The sequence below is a fragment of the Lampris incognitus genome, chromosome 8, assembly GCF_029633865.1.
Source record: "Lampris incognitus isolate fLamInc1 chromosome 8, fLamInc1.hap2, whole genome shotgun sequence".
Lineage (NCBI taxonomy): Eukaryota > Metazoa > Chordata > Actinopteri > Lampriformes > Lampridae > Lampris > Lampris incognitus.
The window spans coordinates 13,767,666-13,790,356 of record NC_079218.1 but is presented as its reverse complement, the minus strand read 5'-3'; the positions used below and the strand labels follow the sequence as shown (position 1 = coordinate 13,790,356).

Genomic DNA, 22,691 nt, shown 5'->3' with positions numbered 1-22,691 from the left:
ACACACACACACACACACACAGTTAGAATGGCTGAACTCTCGGCTTGCTGCTACCTACCACGCTGGACCTCCTTCATCCTGCTTCTATCAGGCAAGACAAACTATTAACACACATTAGCAGAGGTTAAGACTCACTCAGTTCACCCAGTCGACTAACTCTTGACAAATCATTTTTGTGAGTGTGAGACGTGAGGGTAGATTTCAGCCTTGCTGAGTGGGTTTCTTGGTATACAGCATTGTTCAGATGTTTACTTAAGCTACCTCAGTTTTTAAACAAGAGGCTTCTCATATTCGATGAGCTGTCCTGTCCTAGAAAAACGATGGCTTTGCTGATCACCACCGATCGGGTCAAACCTGACGAAGATCTGCATAGCATCACGTTATCTGTCTAGTAGAGCTAACTGAAAGCAAGTTACTCGGCCCAGCACTTCGCCTTGATGTGTGAATGACTTGTATTTCCGCTCTTCATAGCCGGGGACGTGTGTGTGTGTGTGTGTGTTTAATGAAGGTTTGCTAACTAGAACTGTAATTGTATCTGGTTAGGAATACGTGACCGCTGTGGTGCATCGGCAAGAATGCAGGGATGTTATCTACAAAGATGTTTATTGATAACAACTGGTGTGTGCGTGTGTGTGTGTGTGGTTCTACAAAGAGAGAAACAATAAAATGGTTACTTCTACATTACTAACACATTTCTTAAAGTTAAATATACTCCACTGCTACAAATTCCCTCCGTAATGTACGGCCATTATCAGAGTCAAGGAAACGCGATATGCACCGCATCATTAACTGGACAACAGCACCACGTTGTGGCGTATTGAGGCACAGCAGATTACACGCTTAAGTACAGCTAGCCTCCCGCGACGCAGTAGCAGTTAGCACATATCAATACGATAGTTTCGGCTCGGCCTCACGCATGTTACAGTTTAACTGTCTGTCATTAGGGTTCGCATGTGTGACGTTTCGTCCGCTCTTCCCTACTAAATGACGCCAGCTAATTAGTGAGTTGGCATGGTGATACCGTAAATATCGGCGTGGCTAACAGCATAGCATCAACGTGGGCGACTATATCTTAAAACAGTACGTGGCATGGTGTACTTACGATTGGCTGCACACACACACACTTTAGGATGGGCAGCGCTCCACAACCGGCTTGAAAGGACATTTGTAAAGTCTTTTCTCGAATTTTCCAACTCCTGACGGCAACCTGATAGACAGCCCCTCGTATCGCACCCTCGCGAGATTTCTTCGTCGTCTGACCTAATAACAAGGGCGCCGATTGGCTGATCCCCACCTCCTCGTCAAGTGACTAACCAACTATAATGCGCGATGAGCAAGCGCGTCATCACAGCGCGTATGCGCCTCGGACCACAGAGCTACATCCGGTTTACATCCGTTCTTTCCACCACGTTCCCATTTTCGTCCCAGCAGCTTGTGTTGTGGGTATATACTGAGCTTTGGGTGAAATATTCACTCCCTTTCTTCCTTTCCAAAGCTTTTAACACGGCAGAAAAAGAGGGAAAGCACAGATTGGCTTTCTCCTTGTTTTCTTTTTTTTCTTTTCTGGGTCTCCAAAAGCGTCCAGCAGGATCACATGGTATTACTGTAGAGCAGTGGTTCTCAACCTTTTTGGGGTCCTGGACCCCCTGCGTATTTTTGATCTACCCTGAGGGCCCCTCCACCTGATCTTGGGGGAGGGGGGTTGCAATTTGATAGAAACAGTAGAAACTGCATTTTAAATTGCATTATAGCATTTATTCACTCTTTGGGGCAAAAATAAGAGCTTTCAGTTGTAATTTAGATATAGTTAACAAAACAGAATTCTTATGCAGTAACTTTCAGATAGATGTAACAAAACAGAATATGTATTCAGTAACTTTCAGATATAGGTAACAAAACAGAATATGTATTCAGTAACTTTCAGATATATGTAACAACAGGATTTTTATGCAGTAACTTTTAACAATGCAAACGGGAGCGAGATCTCTTATTAAAATACAATAAATTACACTTGTGAAACAGATGTAATTAGAGAAAAAAAGTCATGTTACCCTTTATAGTTTAGGTAGATAAAGGTCTCAGTCACATTTGAGTAAAATAATCCTATTTCTAAAAATGTCATAGGATCTTTTTTTAAAGATATTTTATTTTCACAGACCCCTTGCAATTACACCACGGACCACTAGGGGTCCGCCGACCCCCGGTTGAGAAACACTGTAAAGGATCTAATAGTGGCCCAGGTGTTTATTTGCAAAAATCCAAATTTTAGAGAGACAGGTTGGATCTGAAGACATTTTGGCAAAACAAACAAGGTGTCACAGCTAGATTGTGGTGGTTGAATGTTCTCCCCATGATGGCAAACAGTTTTGTGTTGCTGCCGTTGGATTCAACGTGTGTGAAATTCCTGTTCATGGCTGCCCAACACAGGTTTCAGGGGTTTTAAGAGCACTCTTTATTGCATTGCTTTTCTTTCTGTTGATGTTTTCCGCCGTTTTCTCCCCCAATTGTACCCAATTACCCTGCTCTCCGAGCCACCCCGGTGACTGATCCACCCCCTCTGCCGATCCGGGAGGGCTACAGACTACTCCACATGCCTCCTCCAACACATGTGGAGTCGCCAGCCGCTGCTTTTCACCTGACAGTGAGGAGTTTCTCCAGGGGGACGTAGCGCGTGGGAGGATCACGCTATTCCCCCCCAGTCCCCCTCCCCCCCGAACAGGCGCCCGACAAACCAGAGGAGGCGCTCGTGCAGCGACCAAGACACACCCACATCAGGCTTCCCACCGGCAGACACGGCCAATTGTGTCTGTAGGGACGCCCGACCGAGCCGGAGGTAACGCGGGGATTCGAACCGGCGATCCCCGTGTTGATAGGCAACGGAATAGACCACCACGCCACCCCTTGCATTTGGTATTATAACCCAACCTTAACTTTATGAAGACCTTTAAGGCTAGTAAAACGGTATTGTAACATAGGTTATATTTGGCCGACGACTGTTTACACCTTCACTTGGGTGAACTTATGAAACTTTCATAATTCCCGTTGAAGTCTCCATGAGCGATACACAAAAACCCACCTTGATCTGGATGGCAGTTTCGTCTGAAGACCTAAAACATAAATCTATAAAAATAGGAATATTAATTCTAACAATTACTTTACTGCAACGAATGATTATTTTCATTATTGATTAATCTATTTATTTATTTCTTAATTGGTTTAATCACTTAATCTATTAGAAGTCAAAGATAAATGACAAATGCCCATTGTAACTTCCCACGGGGAGGTCTTAAAACTTCAAGTTCAACTTTATTATCATATGTATTTAGAATACAATGAACTATTGTGCTCTGTCTCTCTGCCTTAACACAAAGGACACAAGGACAAACAACAAAAAGGACACACCATCCCAAAACAAAAAAACACCACAGACCTACATACACGATGTATGAATTCATACATTATAGAATACTCTCTTTTAGGTATTTTATACATACATACACATGAAATGTACTCTCTGCACTTTACCCATCCTAGTTGTGTAGCTTGGAGCCGTGGGCAGCTGCCGTGCAGTACCCGGGGACCAACTCCAGATATTTTTTCCTATTGGCTTGGTCAGGGGCACAGACAGGAGTATTAACCCTAATAGCATGTCTTTTTTGATGGTGGGAGGAAACCGGAGCACCCGGAGGAAACCCACGCAGACACAGGGAGAACATGCAAACTCCACACAGAAAGGAACTGGGACGGCCTGGGGTTCAAACCCAGGACCTTATTGCTGTGCGGCAACAGCGCTAACCACTGGGCCACCATGCCGCTATATACACAATACAGAAAAGTACATGGTAACACAACAATGTAAGGTGCATATGGGTGTATCAGCTCTTCAGCAACCTGACTGCCTGTGGAAAGAAACTACTACTGAGACGGGTGGTGTGTGATTCGATGCTTCAGTAATGTTTTTTAGATGGAAGCGGTGAGAACAGAACATGAGTGGGGTGGCTGGTGTGCTTAATGATGTTTTGGGCTTTCCTTTTGCAGCGAGTGGTGTAAATATTATGAAGTTGTGGTAGTTCCATGCCAGTGATTTTTGCTGCAGTCTTTACAGTCCTTTGCAGCAATCTGGAGTCCTGAGCAGTCAGACTGCCAAACCACACTGTGATACAACCTGTCAACACACTATCCATGGTGCTGCCACAAAAGTTCACAAGAGTTTTGGTATGAGTACCAAAACTCTCGAGATGCCTCAGAAAATACAGTCTCTGCTGTGCCTTCTTCAGGATGCAATTGGTGTTGAGAGACCATCTGAGGACGTCTGTGATGTGTAAACCGAGAAATCTAAAACTGTCCACAATTTCAACATATGAGCCATTGATGGAAATAGGAAAGCAGTTTTCTCTGATCTTTTTAAAGTCAACAATGATTTTTTTTTGTCTACTGACATTTAGAGAAAGGTTGTTATCTTGGCACCATATGGTTAAATTTTCTACTTCCCTCATCACTGTCGCTTATTAGTACAATCACTGAGGTGTCGTCTGCGAATTTAATGATGCTTTTATTTTCATATTTGGCAACACAGTCGTGTGTACACAGACTGTACAATAGGGGTCTGAGACAGCAGCCCTGAGGTACACCGGTCCTAAGAACTAATGGAGATGGGTATGTTTTATCTATTCTCACAGTCTGGGGCCTGCCTGACAGGAAATCAAATAGCCAATTACAGATAAAGTTGCCCAGACCAAGACCTCTGAGTTTCAACACCAGTTTGGATGGTACAGCTGTATTAAAAGCAGAGTTGTAATCTATAAACAACATTCTGACATAGGTATCTTACTTTTCAAGGTGTACTAAAGCAGTATGCAGAGCAAGTGAGATAGCGTCCTCTACAGATCTTTTGGAACAGTAGGCAACTGTAATGAGTCAAGGGTAACAGGAATGTTACATTTTATATATGATGCAACCAATCTTTCCAGGCACTTCATAATAACAAAGGTCAGTAATCATTAAGGCAAGAGACAGGCGTTTTCTTAGGTACAGGCACAATGGTGGTTTTCTTAAAACACAGTGGAACCCCACACAATGACAGGGACAGGGTCAAAATGTCAGCAAAAACCTGAGATAGCTGAGTGTTTTACTTAGTCTGACCAGTAGCCAAAATAAATATAAAGTTTTCATTTTAACTTGCTTAAGGCAAGTAAATCTTAGCATGTGTGAAGCTGTAACCTGTAATTTTTTTGTCTTTTAACTTAATAAAAAAACTCAATTGATTGACTATTGAAATTACAATCGATTAGTTTTTTGTCGATTGACCAGTTAATAAATCAACTCAATGTTTTAGTGATATATAAGTAAGTAAACTGTCTGAGTCAAAAGTACAAAGATGCTGTACAAAATTGAATAATACTAATAATTTTCCATTCTTTTCTAAAGTACTAGAGAGAGTTGTGTATCAACAACTTTCGACCCATACAGAAGAAAACCATCTATATGAACTTTTTCAATCGGCTTTCAAGGTCTGTCACTCTACTGAAACTGTTCTGACCAGAGTGGTGAACGATCTTTTACTAGCTATGGACTCTGATTCCACTTCTGTGCTTCTACTACTGGATCTCAGTGCGGCCTTTGACACCATTGATCACTGTATACTGTTAGACAGAATAAATTGTAATTTTGGTGTCTCTGGCTTAGCTCTCGGCTTAAGTCCTACTCATGTGGAAGAACATATTGTGTCTGCTATAGTAATATTACATCAAAATTTTCTGATATTAAATATGCTGTACCTCAAAGCTCAGTTCTTGGCCCTCTACTTTTCTTATATTTCACATCTTGGATAAATTATACACAGTTATGGAATAAATTTCCATTGCTATGCTGATGCTGCTCAGCTGTATGTGCCTATAAGGGCTGATGATCATACTTAATCGAGTAATTTTGAGGCCTGCTTGGCTGCTGTGAAAAATTGGATGTCACTACACTTTCTGCTTTTGAATTCAGATGAAACTGAGATGCTGGTCATTGACCGTGCTACACAGGCACTAAGTAACAATAACAATCGACAACGCTGTAATTTCACAAAGTGTGGCAGCCAAAAATCTTGACGTCACGTTTGATCCCAGCCTTTCCTTTGATAAGCACATTAAAGAAATCACGACGACTGCCTTTTTTCACTTATGTAACATAGCTAAAATTCGGTCTTTCCTGTCCATGGCTGTCGCAGAGACTCTAATACATGCATTTGTGCATTTGTTTCCTCCAGACCTGATTACTGTAATGTTCTGTTTTCAGGTCTTCCACATGCTAGTACTAAAAGTCTTCAGATGGTTCAGAAGGCTGCAGCTAGAATCCTAACTAAAACTATGAAATTTGACCATATTACACCAATTCTTGCCTCCCTTCATTGGCTTCCTATCCATGTTAGATCAGACTTCAAGGTGCTTCTGCCGAATTATAACATCCTAAATGGGCTTGCCCCATCTCACCTGTCTGATCTTCTTAAACCGTACATTCCATCTCGAGCTCTTCGCTCTCAACATACAGGGCTCTTGTGTGTACCCAAAGTTAAAAAGAAGTTGGCTGGTGGCAGGGCCTTTTTCCTATTGGGCCCCATTCTTGTGCAATAACCTGCGTGCTGCTGTCAGACAATCAGAGTCTGTTGAGTCCTTTAAATCCAAATTAAAACTCATCTTTTTGCCTTAACCTACAATTATTTGCCTTTGAGTGCTTCACAACCTGGACTGCATGGCGGGTCAGTTTCTGTCTCAATGAATTTAATAAGCACTGTTCTGCCGACGAGATTATAGCGTATATAGATTACTGACTATTGCAAACTATTCTCTTCTCTCACGTGTTTTCTCTCTCTCTCTGAATGATGTCTTTTCCTTTCTCTTTTTCTGCATGTGAATGGTGTGATGTGAGTCTCCCCTGTGTGCACGTACAGTCTGTCCTCTTCCCAGGTCTCCATGGTGATCGTGGGTTGCCACCTGGACACTGCTCGGCATCCCCATCAGCCACTTTTTTTTTAATATATCTTATAAATCTATATAATGTTGTTATCCTGTTTTAATGTTATATCCTTCTCTCACTAAGTTGTGTGACTCATTTTTTTTTTAACATGGTGATGCTGGTCGCGTGGCTCAGGTCCTGGGCTGTTCTGTTGGTGTCTGGACACTGCTTGGACACTGCTCCTCCTCATCATATTCTTCATATATTTTACAATTTACAATTCCATTATAATTCTGTTATCCTCTTTCAATGTTGTATTGTGTAAATTGTGTAAACACAACATCCATTGCATGTTGTCTGTCTTGGGAGAGAGATCCCTCCTCTGTTGCTCTCCCTGCGGTTTCTCCCTATTTTTTTCTCCCTGTTAAAGGTTTGGGGTTTTTTTTTTTAGGGAGTTGTTCCTTATCCAATGCAAGCGTCTAAGGACAGGATGCTGTGTTGCTGTAAAGCCCCTTGAGGCAAATTTGTAATATTGGGCTATACAAATAAAATTGACTTGACTTGACTAATACAAATACAACAGGGAAGCGGAATGTATGAATAAAATATATGACAGATATGATACTACAAAGTAAAATAAATGCTAAAAGGTTTAAAAGATTGTTTTAACCTTGAAGTAAACATAGTAGATTTAATATTAGAAGGGAAGCTTTTCCAGCAGTTACCACTACAAACACACTTTCAAATTTCCTGACCTATGTACTGGTAATAATAGAGTCTGTAACAGTGATATCTGAGCATGTGCAATGGGCAGTCATGTGCATGCAGATCTTCATTCCAACCCAACACGACACCAGCTGGCTTTTCATTAACTAGTCCTGGTTGAAGGTATGTTAAGCCTTGAAATTAGCTGATGTAGTGTTGAGTTGGAAAGAAAACCTTCATAAACTTGACGCCATAGCACATGCTTGAATGTCGTGGATCTAAAGGATTGGTGTTTGAATCTTGTCTCTCTCCTTGTTTGCAGCCTGCTGGTTGGTTTCTCCCTTCAAAGTGACAGAGGGGAGTACGGCCTCATTGTCCTGTCAGTACTCTGTCAAACGCTTCGGCCTGAGCCGGGTGTGTTGGGGCCGCGGCTGTGGAACCTTCTGGTGCAGTGACATCCTGGTGCAGACGGACGAGCATGGCGTCATCTCCAAAGTGAGATAACCAAATTCGAGATTATTTTACCGGCTGTATCATACAGGGCAGCAGGCTTTCATCTTTTCCCATTTACTTTTAGGGTTAGCATTTATATCAACGCGTTTGCCTTTTGCCAAAGTGCTGATATATGACGTGCAAGGTACTCTTCTGCATCTGTACGAGCTATGCCAGTTTAACCACTGCCTAACCGTAACCCTAAACTTGACCACTACCAAACCTGCATGTTATTAACATTCAGGCCTGAAGTTTAACATCTGAGTCTATCGAACACCTGCTGAATCTCATACAAATGCTGGAGGGTACTAGGCTTGGGTGATTGGATGAATATATCGGAAATTGGTGATTGGCTGATTTCTTGTTTTTTATTGGGGGGGGGGGGGTTGTGTAATTTTTGTCCTTTTATTTTGCTATTTTAATGGTCTGCCTCCTCGAGAATTCAACTCGGTAAATAGTTAATCCGTAAACCACAATTCAAAGCATGCACGAATAGGAACTGGCAGTTGTAGTTGGTCATATGCACGTTCTTGTTGCACTGATTTACGACGAATCTTTCACAAAAGAGGGCAGTGGACTGCCCTAATTAAATTACAATTAATGCTGGGATTAGACTACACGATTTCAGCCCTATTTTGATGTTACTGACAAATTTCCAGCATCAGGCTTGATTATGAATGTCAGGAACGACGAATGGGCATCTTTACCCCATGTAGTGTGACATAACTGAAGAACAGAGATGTGGCATCTGGGACGCCCCACGACACCTTGACGAAAAGTCTAGCATGTGCGAATTTTTTGTACCTTCCTGCCCATCTCCTACAACATGTCCCTTGACATTGACCAGTAGGATGACAGAGTATTCTCTGGTGAACTTATGTAAACATGGCAAAGAGAAAGCGATGCTGCTGTTGCTGCTGTAAGACGGAACGAGGAAATCGAGGAAAGGTTCGTTGAGGAGTGACAACAAGACCGCTGCCTTTTTGACGCTTCCTCAAGGGAGGACCATGACAGAGTTAAAAAAGAAAGGTTAAATGTTGGCGAGAAACATCGGAGGCACTTCAGCAACCTGGTGAGTAGGTGATAAGCTATGCTAGGTTATCATTCCCCAGTAGCACTAACCACAACAGCCTCCACAATTGTTTTTCTTTCTTTTCTTTTTTGTCTCAGAACAAAAGACCGCCAGCATCACATAGCGTTTCTGTAGCCATGATTGACAACTTGACCCTCCTCCCCGATGATCTATGAACTCGCGCAGGCTCGTGAAAGGCAGCATACAATGATTGGTCAGGGTCATACTTATGTAACCGAGCATATTTCTGCCCGCTGCGGGATTCGATCCGGATCATACTGCACCACGAGGTGACATCGCTAGCCGCTCGACTAAAGGGGGCCGACGCCCTGGCAATTGGCCAGTGGGTCTTTTTGTAGGTTACACATGTAGTGTTGCCAGTCTCCCGGCCAAGATGCAGCAAGAATTCATGGCTGTACGATTGCCTAATCTGCCATGGTGACCATCGTGAAAGACGAAAATATCGTGTAGTCTGGTCCCAGCATTAGCTGTCTTTAGTGGTTGCTGTCCAATCGGTTGGTGCTGAAAAGCATCGCCAGTTCATAACATTTGAGAACTAGACCAAAAACTGTAGGTGCAGTTGTGCATCCTGATCATTTAATAGCCTAGTTATGTTATCCCCACCTATTTGTTCGTTTGGAGGCTGCAAGCAAAGGCCCTCTGACGTCATCAGACTTTGTTGTTTTTTTCCCCAAATTGTGTCGGACAGCTGTTCAGCCAGTCTTTTACAGCTTTTTGCTTATCAAAGATCTCAAGGTGGTTTATTTTGTTTAATTGAAGAATAGTAGCCCATAGATTATGTTTCAGTAAAATTAGATTTTCACATTAATGCTCGTGCAAATTGGTAGTGTTAGAATCTTTTGCCAGCCCTACTCGCTGACAGTGGCTGGTAGGAAAATGTTGACATTATCACCCAACTCTAAAGGGTACCTTGCACATTGAATCTCGACGCCCAGGCAAAGCGTCAACATACTGTATGCTGAGAGTCTGCTGGAATTAACCAGAAATAGATTCAAAATCAGTTTTATTAGCAAACTCTTCGGTTTGCTTTCATTAGAAAAACATTGGTTATAACATGAAATGTTAAGGTAGAATATCCTACAGGCAAGAGAAGCAAGTTTGACGGTACGGTGTTTGTGTGTGGATTGAGACAAGGAGTATCACGTGAAATGTTATTACAACAAAATAGCAATACTCTAGCTAACTAGAGTAACTCTAGCTAACTACAGTAATACTGCAAATAGCTGTGCATTATACTGTACCTCACCCACAATTTTTCTTTATTGCTTTCACAAGTACATCAAAAATCGTAAAAATTCGATTAGTTTCAAATTATTTTTTCTGTAATACTCATATCTGTCATCTGTCCACTGTGGAAGATGAAACGCCTATTACAGAAAAAACTATAACCTTTTTTTTTAGATTTTACATGTCCTTGTTAAAAACTTGGGCAAGAAAAATTGTTAACGCTAGGCTAACTTGTATTAAGTATTGATGATTAGCTTCAGAGGAATTTCCCTTCATCGGAGTGGAGCCGCTAATAACCCCGGTAGACATCCAGCAATTAAGCAATTAAGCTAAGCTAGGCTAAACTCCCCATTCAACATACCATCAAGCTACATGCACCCACATAAAAGTGTTTCCACAGGTTTGTCTGACTCTGTGTAGGAAGGACCTATATTAAAAACCCCAGGAATTGAACTATCTCTTTAATAATCTATATCAAAATAATTTTTAAGAAGTGACTTAAAATATGACATAGATTTGGAGGGTGATTTTGTTTTTTTGCTAGTTTCTTTTTCTAAGCTTTGTCAAATAAGTGACTGCATTATTTAAACCATCGTTCACATGCAGATAGGTGAATTTGAGACAATAACATTAAGATGTGAAAATGCCCTTGTGTGTGTCCTGTAATGAACTGCAGCCCCTGAATATGATTTGGAATATTTAAAAAAACAATTATATGAATGGATGAAATGATAATCAGTGAAAATGATATTTGGACTTTACCTCCCTTGCTTTGAGGTTGCGGACCGGTACAGGTTAACCGGAGATGTTTTGGACGGACAGATGGACCTGGCCATCCACAATGTGAGGCGGACAGACAGCGGGCCGTACTGCTGCAGGGTGGACATCGACGGGATCTTCAATGACAAGAAGGTGATAATGAACCTCCGGGTGGTCAAAGGTAGGCAGCTGTTTCTCAGCACATGGAAGGAGTCCCTTCAACACTGACCGTTTCATACACCGCTTTTCTGAAAGTGATGTTGCACAGCAAAATATAAGGAGATAATTGGGGGACAATTTTGCTGAACATCATTCCTCACTGAAAACGTTATCACATTTATATTTAGCCAAGCTTGATCACAAAGCAGGCTTATGGCAGGGTTTCAACATCAACCAATCAGACACAAGAAAGTTAGTCAGGTGTCACATTCTAAACCCGAAATTGTTTGGAAATAATGGAAGGTGGTGCAATACAAGGTGGTCAGAAAGAATACTCTACTACTACTACTATTTTCGGCTGTTCCCGTTAGAGGTCACCGCAGCAGATCATCCATTTCCATCTATTCTTGTTATCTGCATCTTCCTCTGTCACATCAGCCACCTGCATGTCCTCCCTCACCACATCCATAAACCTCCTCTTCGGCCTTCCTCTTTTCCTCTTCCCTGGCAGCTCCATATTCAGCATCCTTCTTCCAGTATACCCAGCATCTCTCCTCCACACATGTCCAAACCATCTCAATCTTGCTTCTCTTGCTTTGTCTCCAGACCATATAACATAGCTGGTCTCATAACCATTTTGTAAACCTTCCCTTTAACTCTTCCTGGTACCCTTCTGTCGCAAATCACTCCTGATACTCTTCTTCACCCACTCCACCCTGCCTGCACTCTCTTCTTCACCTCTCCTGCGCTCCCTGCTACTTTGGACAGTTGACCCCAAGTATTTAAACACATACACCTTTGTCACCTCTACTCCTTGCATCCTCACCATTCCACTGTCCTCCCTCTCATTCACGCATATGTACTCCGTCTTGCTCCTACTGACTTTCATTCCTCTTCTCTCCAGTGCATACCTCCACCTCTCCAGCTCTCCTCCACCTGCAACCTACTCTCGCTAGAGATCCCAATATCATCTGCAAATATCAGTCCACAGAGACTCCTGCCTGATCTCGTCCATCAACCTGTCCATCACCATTTCAAACAAGAAAGGGCTCAGAGCCGATCCTTGATGTAATCCCACCTCCACCTTGAACCCATCTGTCATTCCAACTGCACACCTCACCATTGTCACACTTCCCTCATAGATATCCTGCACCACTCCTACATACTTCTCCACAACTTCTGACTTCCTTATACAATACCACACCTCCTCTCTCGGCACCCTGTCATATGCTTTCTCTAAATCCACAAAGACACAATGTAACTTCTTCTGTCCTTCTCTATACTTCACAATCAACATTCTCACAGCAAACATCACATCTGTGGTGCTCTTTCATGGCATGAAACCATACTGCTGCTCTCTGATCGTCACCTCTCTTCTTAACCTAGCTTCTATTACTCGTTCACATGTCTTCATACTGTGGCTGATCAACTTTATACCTCTGCAGTTGCTACAGCTCTGCCCATCATCCTTATTCTTGAAAATCACTACCAGTGTACTTCTTCTCCACTCCTCAGGCATCCTCTCACTTTCTAAGATTGTGTTAAACAATCTAATTAAAAACTCCACTGCCATCTCTCCTAAACATCTCCATGCCTCCACAGTTATGTCATCAGCACCAACTGCCTTTCCACTCTTCATCCTCTTCATAGCTGCCCTCGCTTCCTCCTTGCTAATCCACCACACTTCCTGATTCACTAGCCCCACATCATCCAACATTCTCTCTCTCTCATTTTCTTCATTTATCAGCCCCTCAAAGTACTCCATCCACCTTCTCGACACTCTCTCCTCACTTGTCAGCACATTTTCATCTCTATCCTTGATCACCCTAACCTGTTGCACATCCTTCCCAGCTTGGTCCATCTCACACCCAACTTGCAGGACATATGCGCTGATAACATTCATCAATACACCTTCGATTTCCAGCTTCATACTCATCAGTCTGTCCAACGCTCTCTTCATCTCCAACACACTCTTGACATACTCTTCCTTCAGAATTACCCCTACCCTATTTTTCTCCCATTCGCACCATGGTAGAAGAATTTGAACCCACCTCCGACGCTCCTGGCCTTACTCCCCTTCCACTTGGTCTCTTGCACACAGAATACCTACCGTTTTTCTTTCCATCATATCAGCTAGCTCTCTCCCTCTACTAGTCATAGTGCCAACATTCAAGGTTCCGACTCTCACTTCCACACCCACACCCTTCCTCCTCTCCCGCTGCCTCTGGACATGCCTTCCCCCTCTCCTTCTCCTTCGTCCAACAGTAGCATAGTTTCCACCGGCACACTGCCAGCCAACAGTACTGGTGCCGGTTGTTGGTAACCCGGGCCTCAACCGATCCGGTATGGAAAACTGACTTATGATCCGCATATTTGATTTAGCAAAGATTTTACCCCGGTTGCCCTTCCTGATGCAACCCACCCCATTAACCAGACTTGTGACCGGCACTAAGAATGCACTGGCTTGTGCACCCTCAGTGGCTGGGTCGGTCTGGATGAGTAAAAACTCAAATTGAAATAGTAAAATCAACTAGCAAATGTTAGTTGGGGTCTTTGTTATATAACACTAAATCTAGTAATATAGCTGTTGCACTTCAGTACAAAAACATAACACATATGAGCTTGCTGTTCACATGGCTAAATTAGTGACCCCTAAAAAGAATCCAAACTTGTAATGAACATCCGTGAGAGCATACACAATCACAAACATACAACTAAAGCTGTATTTAACATTTTTTAGCACCTGTTAAGTGCTCAATACATTTACAGCTTCATTCCCATGTACCTAGCGCCTAACATTGCTAGCTAGCATTTAGCCATTTGTAAATTTGTGCCTCCTGACACATTGTGTGGCACTTTCTGAAATGGAACGTGACTCTGGTATTTTATCGAGGGGAGTACCCACAAGGCAGGAGGTCAGCCAATTTATATATAATTTAATTTTCAACAAGGTTAATGAAACATTAACCATAAATAAAAAGAAAACAGGTCATTTGATATTCACTAAGAGCTCTCTTTTTTAGCACCAGTGACCACTCCTCCTCCAACGACTACTACGTCCGAGTCAGTCACAGAGCAGCTAGCATCCACAAGTAAGTTTACAGTGTTTAACGTCACAGGCTTGTCTTAACTACTGGCCCGACAGCTATTTGATCGAGCAGGTGATTGACTAAACATGAGCACAGTAAATGTTAGCTTTTACTCTCATGCTCGAGTTTCCATGCTGGGCCAAGCAGTATGTCTGTTACACACCCCATCTCAGAACCACAAAAATGAAAGGTTGAATGCAAGTGTTCACCCTAGTCAGTGTCCTTTAGCAGAACCATATAGCAGTGGTTTTCAAACCAGTCCTCTGGGACCAAAAACACTGATGGTTGTCAATTCTGCTAAGTAATTATTGACTGAACCGTTTGGGGCATTTCTCCATAATTGCACTTATATCTGTATGTGCATCCTTGTGAACTCATGAAATGTCATCTGTCCTGACCCAAGTACTATCCTAAAATGCAAGTTTGCATTTAGCCAAAAATGGTTCAAATGCCCGGATGTGTTCTTGATTTGCTAACTAAATCGAGATTGGATTGGTTGGCGACTTGGATGACCCGAGATACACAAAGATTCAAGTATTTGTTTCGATGTTAAAGGAGCATACATGTTTTACAGGTTACAGCCCATTTATTACAAATTGTGTATACTTAATATTACCCCCAACCATTTTCCAAACCATAGGGTAGTGTTTTAGATTTTCTTAATGCATTTTCCTTCCCTCCAGGCAGTCACTGGTTTCCATTATTTCAGCATGGCATGAAAATAATTTTACAGACTTGAAACTTGCCTGAGATAGATAAACAATCACAGTGACCATGTGGTTGTCTGGGTTTTTTTTTTTTATCAAAGTTATGTTATCATTGTGGGATAACACGACGAAAAGTGCAGATTGATTTGAGATGTTTAATGGGGGTAACTAAATCTAATCTAATCTGCTTTACTCCAGTCCAGTTCACTGATCTAGTCTACTCAGGTCTGGGTCAGTCTAGACTAGTCCACTTTTTTTGTGTGTCTTAGATGAGACAAGGTAATCCAAAACAAATAACAAATGAATGTGTTAAATGGGTTTTTTTTTCTCCTTCTAGACCAATGGAAAAACATCCTCTCCTCCCACCTAGACCCTCTCAGAAGGAATTCCACCATCTTGCATTCTGGAACAGTCATTGTGAGTTTCTATGGATGAATGGGAGAATGAACCATTGACTTTTATCTCTGATAGAAGCTTAATGAGACTAAAATTTACCAAGATGGTACATTGTACACTTATATACAGTTTATTCTCCTCCCAGGGCATCATACAGTGACGCCGATGACAAAGTGTTGATATATTACACGGAAGGTACACCTCGGCGTCTGTCCGAGTGTTTTCCCATATAGTTCTTTTAACAGGAACCAAACTCAGTTATTTTTTAAGTGAATCAAAAAATGAACCTGCAGCAAAGAACTCAGCCCTGTAGGGCTGTGCGATATGACGATAGATACCATGTGACGATAGAAAAACATCTGTTTCATATTATGCTCTATCATTTATTTCATTGTGTCACCATTCACACTCTTTATCTCAATATTTTTCATCATCTGTAGGCTGTCCAACTTTTGCTCGGGTTACATTTATAAAGTACTCTTATTGAGGCATCTCGGTACCACCACGGGAATCTCCGGTTCGAATCCCCGTCTTACCTCTGGCTTGGTCAGGCATCCCTAAAGACACAACTGGCCGTGTTCGCGGGTGGGAAACCAGATGTATTGTGTGTTCTGGGTGCTGCACTAGCACTTCCTCTGGTCGGTCGGGGCGCCTGTTCGGGGGGGGGGGGGCGTAGTGTGATCCTCCCACGCGCTTACGTCCCTCTGGCGAAACTCCCCACTGTCAGGTGAAAAGAAGCGGCTGGCGACTCCACATGTATCGGAGGAGGCATGTGGTAGTCTGCAGCCCTTCTGGATCAGCAGAGGGGGTGGAGCAGCAACCGGGATGACTCGGAAGAGTGGGGTAATTGGCCAAGTACAACTTGGGAGAAAAAGGGGGGGGGCAAAAAGAAAGTAAATTACTCTTGTTGTCTTTTTACTCATGAAGCTTTTCTTGCACGTACAGTAAGGTAACTAGTGTAGATGTCATCAAACCTCCACCACCCTGCTGAGCCCCGCCCGTGGAGAAACAGAGAGCAGAGGAGAGGAGACGAGAAACTAACACGACCATAAATGACAGCAAAACGCAGTCCACACTATTTTTAGTTTTTTGGATTTTTTTCCCCCTTTTTCTCTCCAATTGTACCTGGCTAATTACCCCACTCTTCCGAGCCGTCCTGGTCGCTGCTCCACCCCCTCTGCCAATCCGGGGAGGGCTGCAGACTACCACATGCCTCCTCCGATACATGTGGAGTCGCCAGCCGCTTCTTTTCACCTGACAGTGAGGAGTTTCACCAGGGGGACGTAGCGCATGTGAGGATCACGCTACTCCCCCCAGTTGCCCCTGCCTCCTGAGCAGGCGCCCCCAACCGACCAGAGGAGGCGCTAGTGCAGCGACCAGGACACATACCCGCATCCTGCTACCCTTTCATTTTTTATGCCAGTCACGGCTGTAAGGTAACGTTCAGTACCTATCCAAACTGACTTGGCATGAATACAATAATAAAAAATAAATGATTCACCCGAGGGCCCGTTGTGTAATAATCCATGTAGGACGAGCCTCGAGGGCTAAAACGGCACAGTCAAAATGCGATGCAGAAACCAGTCAGACTTTGAAAGGAGCCTTAAACCAACCAAACTCAGACCATCTCCTGACGTGGTCTGACTTCAGTGGGTGTTTTCACATATGCCCTAAAAGCTGCCGAGTCGAGGTCGGGGGACACTTAAAAGGCTCAAACCAACCAAGTGGGAACTCAGCCTACTAGACGCAGCAGATTAACCACCAACTGACCCTAACCACCGCCTATCCTGTGTGTAATTAATATTCCAACATCAGGGTGGAAGTTTCACATGTGAGTCTACGGAACAGCCAGTGTCTCTCTACACAGACGATGACGGGTACCTGGCAATGTACCTAGTCAGTTGTGTCAATCGTGTGGATTTTTGATGCCATGGGATGAGAATGTGTTAATGCACTGTGAAAATAACAAGCTTGGGTTGGACTTTGACTCTGCATAGTTCTGTTTTGATTCACATGTACACATTTTCCAGCGTAAAGGCTGTGTTGAGTTTGACCGTGTAAACAGCTTAATAAAGTTGCAATCCTGAAGGTCGCCATTTTTAATCTATTGAGCCCTATGTAGATGCTGGCAAGGTGGCTGTTGTTTGAACACTCTGGATTCCAGCGAAGCATTCAAAATGAACCAGAGTCACCAGGTGTAATAAGAAACTGGTTCATAATGAATCGTTGCCCGCAAGTTTTTTTTTTTCTTTGAGGAAAGACGGACTAAAATACATGTTGAAAGTAGCTGGAACAATAAAAAGTCTGGAAATGCGGGCATCTGGGTAGCATGGTGGTCTATTCCGGCTGTGGGTATGTGTCCTGGTCGCTGCACTAGCACCTCCTCTGGTCAGTCGGGGCGCCTGTTCGGGGGGGGGGCAGACTGGGGGGAATAGCGTGATCGTCCCACACACTACGTCCCTGCCCTGGACAAAACTCCCCACTGTCAGGTAAAAAGAAGCAGCTGGTGACTCCTCATGTATTGGAAGAGGCATGTGGTAGTCTGCAGCCCTCCCCAGATTGGCGGAGGGGGTGGAGCAGTGACCAGGACGGCTCGGAAGAGTGGGGTAATTGGCCGGATACAATTGGAGAGAAAAAGGGGGGGGGGGTTAAAAAGAAACTGGAAATGCAAAGAATTAAGACTTTTTACAGTGTATGGTAAGTACTGAAGAAAACACATTCTCTACTTTATCTTGTTCTTCTGCTTTGTTTCCTCATCCCTTGTTCTGTCTGCATGTCTCATCCTTCCTGTGTTTGTCTTTTCCTTTTATGCTCTCTCTCTCTCTCTCTCTCTCTCTCTCTCTCTCAGGTAGAGGACTCTCGCCCCACTCTATCGCTTCAGATCAACGTACCAGTTCTCTCTCTCTCCCTCAGTGTGTTGATGCTGCTGGCCGGTGTTCTTCTCCTTTTGGCTTTCAAACGTACACATTTCCTTTATTCAATTAAAGAGAAAACGAAAGCTTGGTTACCAGTAGATTTCTTTTTTTATCAACTGTTCAGTTTAATCTAGGATGGTGGTATTATCTTACAAATATCAGGCCAAGTTGTTATCTTATAAATAACAACTTGGCCTGTGCTGTTTCAAAGCATGGCATTACTATGCTGTTCCTGGCAGTTCACTCCATCACCTCCATCAGTGTCACTGATCTTACTTATTCATGGGAGCAAAACAGGCAAAGAAAAAAAAAGAAAAAAATCCTGCCACGGGATCCAACTCCCCAAAGCCAACCGGCACACCTGCCATGTACAGACCAGAAAGAGGAGACAACTGACCCAAATTTGAAGTTTCTAAAATCACTGTTCTGGATTGTTCCACTGTTTTTCCATTGTTCCACACACTAGGACTGTCAAAATTGGCCAAAAATGACGTTAGATTATTCCTTCTAAACTGATCAGTACTTAAGGTTTGACTCTCATCATCCACTGGAGCACAAACTACAAGTCATCTGGGCACTGTACCACCGAGCTGACAACATCCCCACTGACACAGCGGCCGGGCAAGGGGAGAAATCCCACATTAAACAGGCCCTGGTTAAGTGTGGTTATCCTAACTGGGTGTCTGTCAAGGCCAGGAAGACGCCCAAACAGTGCACCAGCCGATCGAAGAGAGGAGAAGGACAACAGCTGTCTAAGTGTAAACCAGTGGTGATTCTGTATGTGGCGGGAGTGTCGGAACAGTTGAGACGCGTATTTTCCAAACACCGCATCTCAGTTGCTTTCAAACTCCAAAACACGCTGTGCCAGAAGTTGGTCCACCCCAAGGATCGGGTCCCCTGGCACAAACAGAGCAATATAGTGTACGTTGCTAAGTGCCAGGCGGATTGCCGTGACTTGTACATCGGGGAAACCAAACAGACGCTGGCCAAGAGGATGGCACAACACAGAAGAGCTAACACGTCAGGCTAGGACTCCACAGTCTACACCATCTACAGGCCAGCGGCCACTCTTTCAAGGATGAGGATGTGCACATCCTTCATAGGGAGGAACGCTGGTTTGAACAGGGAGTCAAAGAGGCCATCTATGTGAAGAGGGAACTACCATCCCTGAACTGGGGGGGGGGGGGGCTAAGAGTACATCTGTCACCATTTTACAATGCTGTGATTGCAAACATTCCCCAATCCTCTGTGAATAGTACACATGACCAGTGAAACTCTAGTTAATGGTCACACCCATATTTGCATATGAAACCAATCATTGGATTCGGTCATTACGCCACTGTATTGTTTATAAGGGTGGGGATACCGGCAGTCACTTGAGACTGAAGAGGTCCCTTAGATGAGTGATGCAACATTTCTCTCAATAAATGGGGTGTCCAGATGAACTGATTCAACCTTCTTTGATTTTCTTAACTGGATTATTGAGCATGCATGAAAACATTGGTTAAAGGTGTATACTATTGTGTGGACTTACCCTGGCCAAATTTAACTTTCTACAGAATTAAAGTGATCCTCTTAAAAAGATTTTTAAAAAAATCTATTTCTTCCTCAGGTGGACTCCATCGACGAGCTTTAAAGACGGGTTGGTGAGTATAAGTATAACGTAGACCTGTTGCATTAGCATGAAAATGGTGCAAAATAGAATATTTTAAATGCGAATTGTACCTGCGGCTGTATTGAACCACAGGAAGGAAGAAAACATTTTAAATCAAAAATCTAAAACCATTTGCTCATAGATTACATTAGAACTGTTTTTTCCCCTTTTTGTCCAAAACTAAAATATTACTGTAATATTATCATTCTTCTGTTTTATTCTTATATTAATGTATTAAGACTTTTTACTTGGCAGGGATGGTTGATTAATGCTAAAGTATTACCAAGCTATCACCCATCAGACTATTAACTACAAACTATTCAATGTTTTCTTTTTCAGTTTCTCATCCAAAGAGCCGGCACATATCATCTATGAGATCCGAATGAAAAGACCTGTTGAGGAGAACATCTACACTCTGGACCAGAGTATTTAAACCCGGTCCTTCTCAAAAACTCAGCTTTGCTCTATAATATTCTTTATTGAAATAGGCTGAAAATTGCCTCTTCTAGAACAGACGTTCCCCAAAATTGCTCATGTCGGCAACCCCAAAACTGAGCCACATCAGGCCACAAAACCCAGTGAGATCAGATTTTGAACTTAGATCCATATATTTCATGTTATTTCAGCTGTTTGATATGAATTAATCCATCCAGATTTTATGACACAGTAGAACAGCACAAAATCTGGGGTCGGTTTAGAAATTATTTTGCATACTGTTTAAGCTAAAGGTAATGAATTTACTATAAGTACCCTTTTCACACTAACTTGTACTATACTTATAACACTTCCTCTCTATGGGGCTATTTTATTTTTTTTGGTAAATGTAGTGGATTAACTCCTAATATTGAACATAGTCTCTTTGGACTAACATTTATTTAAAGTTTGCAGGGAACCCCAAAAACCCCAAAGACGGCCCCGATGGAGCCCCAGGCCTCACTTTGGAATTAATGCAGTAGAACACCAGAACATAGAAACATGTTGATTTCATCAAAGAACACCATCTTGGGTTAATTTACATGATTCTAAACGAGGTATTTACATCTAAACATGGGGTCTTTCCATCAATTACCCAAACCGCTTATCCTGCTCGGGATCGCGGGGCTGCTGGAGCCTATCCCAGCAGTCATGAGGTGTTTTTTTTTAAATTTATTTATTAATGAAACTAGTTCTGCATTAAACCACAACCACAAACCTCCTCAGATGGGTCTTCTCGGGATAGGGCATAATAAATGTGGGTTCCTGGCCTCACGCCCATCCATTTAGGTGGTTATTGACATACAGGCCAAAAGAAAAAAAAAAATCACAAACCTCTGTTCAACCCATTTTCTGCTATTGTCGATTGTACGACCAACCAGCTAAAGCAGTATTACCCAGTTGGTTATGCTTATCATCATTACAGGTAAAAAAAAAAAAAATGACATGTAAAAATTACTTATCCATTTTCCTTGGATACATACAGTAGCTATTGTTAATATGTTAAACAATGTACACAGTAGAGCCATTGACATTACTAGGTGTAAAAGAAGTAAAACTGTCAATTTTCTGCTTATGTATAATCTCTAAAGCCAACCAATGTTCAAAAGGCTTGACTGCTAGTGTAAATATTGAAGAATTTGTGTTGTTTTTTTATCTGTCATAACTTGATCTAATGTGATATTTGATTTTGAAAACAAAAAAATCCTGACCTGTTCTGTTGAATAAAAAAATGATTAGCCCAACCTTGTTTGTGTGACCAACATTGTTTGGCCATGTCTATACATCCATTAACTCACCTCCTCTTTCCCTCCCTTCTGCTGTCTCCCTCTTTTACAATTACAATTTATAATTACATTTAGCAGACGCTTTTATCCAAAGCGACATACATCTCAGGGCTGATACAACACAAGCAAGGATCTAGGCAGGAGAGAACAACGTGATTAAGTGCCATAAAGCTAAGTTTGAGTCTGATAGGACATAGGTGCCAACAGGTAGTGCAGAGGTAATGCAAAGAGTGCATAAAAGCAGATTTTTTTTCTTTTCTTTTTTTCCCCTTCAGTCCATCAAGTGCAGAGGTGTTCGTGAAAGAGCTGGGTCTTTAGTCTTTTCTTAAAGACTGAGGGGGACTCTGTCGATTGAACAGAGTATGGTAACTCGTATGGTAAATCTAGCTAGCGACTTAGGGCTCTGTTGTGGTGGAAGTATAAGGCGCCTTTTATTGGCAGAGCATAGAGAGCAGGAGAAAGTGTAGACCTGAATGAGGGGGCTCAGGAAGGCAGTTGCTGTTTTGTAAGCGAGTATCAGGGTATTGGATTCGATGCGGGCAGTGACTGGGAGCCAGTGGAGGAATATGAACAGCGGGGTGACATGTGCTCTTTTGGGCTGGTTGAAGACTAGACGTGCTGCTGTGTTCTGGATCATCTGCAGAGGTTTGAATGTGCCTACGGGGAGGCCTGCCAGTAAGGAGTTGCAGTAGTCAATGCATGATATTACAAGAGCCTGTACTAGGAGTTGTGCTGCATGTTCAGACAGGTATGGTCTGATCTTCCAGATGCTGTATAGGGCAAATCGACATGACCA

General features: G+C 42.8%; 1 protein-coding gene across 2 annotated transcripts; it reads left to right on the top strand.

Moving 5' to 3' along the window:
• Window positions 1–6: 6 nt before the first annotated feature.
• timd4 (T cell immunoglobulin and mucin domain containing 4) lies at window positions 7–21,845 on the top strand. Of its 2 annotated transcripts, XM_056285313.1 has the most exons (8): window positions 7–91; window positions 7,967–8,139; window positions 11,234–11,396; window positions 14,398–14,466; window positions 15,508–15,587; window positions 18,415–18,526; window positions 20,094–20,127; window positions 20,475–21,845. In XM_056285313.1, the coding sequence occupies exons 1-8, from the start codon at window positions 28–30 to the stop codon at window positions 20,566–20,568; spliced, it is 789 nt and encodes a 262-aa protein (XP_056141288.1). In that variant the 5' UTR covers window positions 7–27; the 3' UTR covers window positions 20,569–21,845. The 2 variants fall into 2 exon arrangements, with proteins under 2 accessions (XP_056141288.1, XP_056141289.1); XM_056285314.1 differs by lacking the exon at window positions 18,415–18,526 and having other exon boundaries at window positions 20,475–20,607.
• Window positions 21,846–22,691: the final 846 nt, after the last annotated feature.

What these genes read in the sequence shown, in the direction of transcription:
- timd4 (XM_056285313.1), top strand. Translation starts at nt 28, where the DNA reads ATGGCTGAACTCTCGGCTTGCTGCTACCTACCACGCTGGACCTCCTTC. An exon ending in GAACCTCCGGGTGGTCAAAG is followed by an intron (nt 11,397 to 14,397) that starts GTAGGCAGCTGT and finishes TCTCTTTTTTAG; the next exon opens with CACCAGTGACCACTCCTCCT. An exon ending in TGCATTCTGGAACAGTCATT is followed by an intron (nt 15,588 to 18,414) that starts GTGAGTTTCTAT and finishes TCTCTCTCTCAG; the next exon opens with GTAGAGGACTCTCGCCCCAC.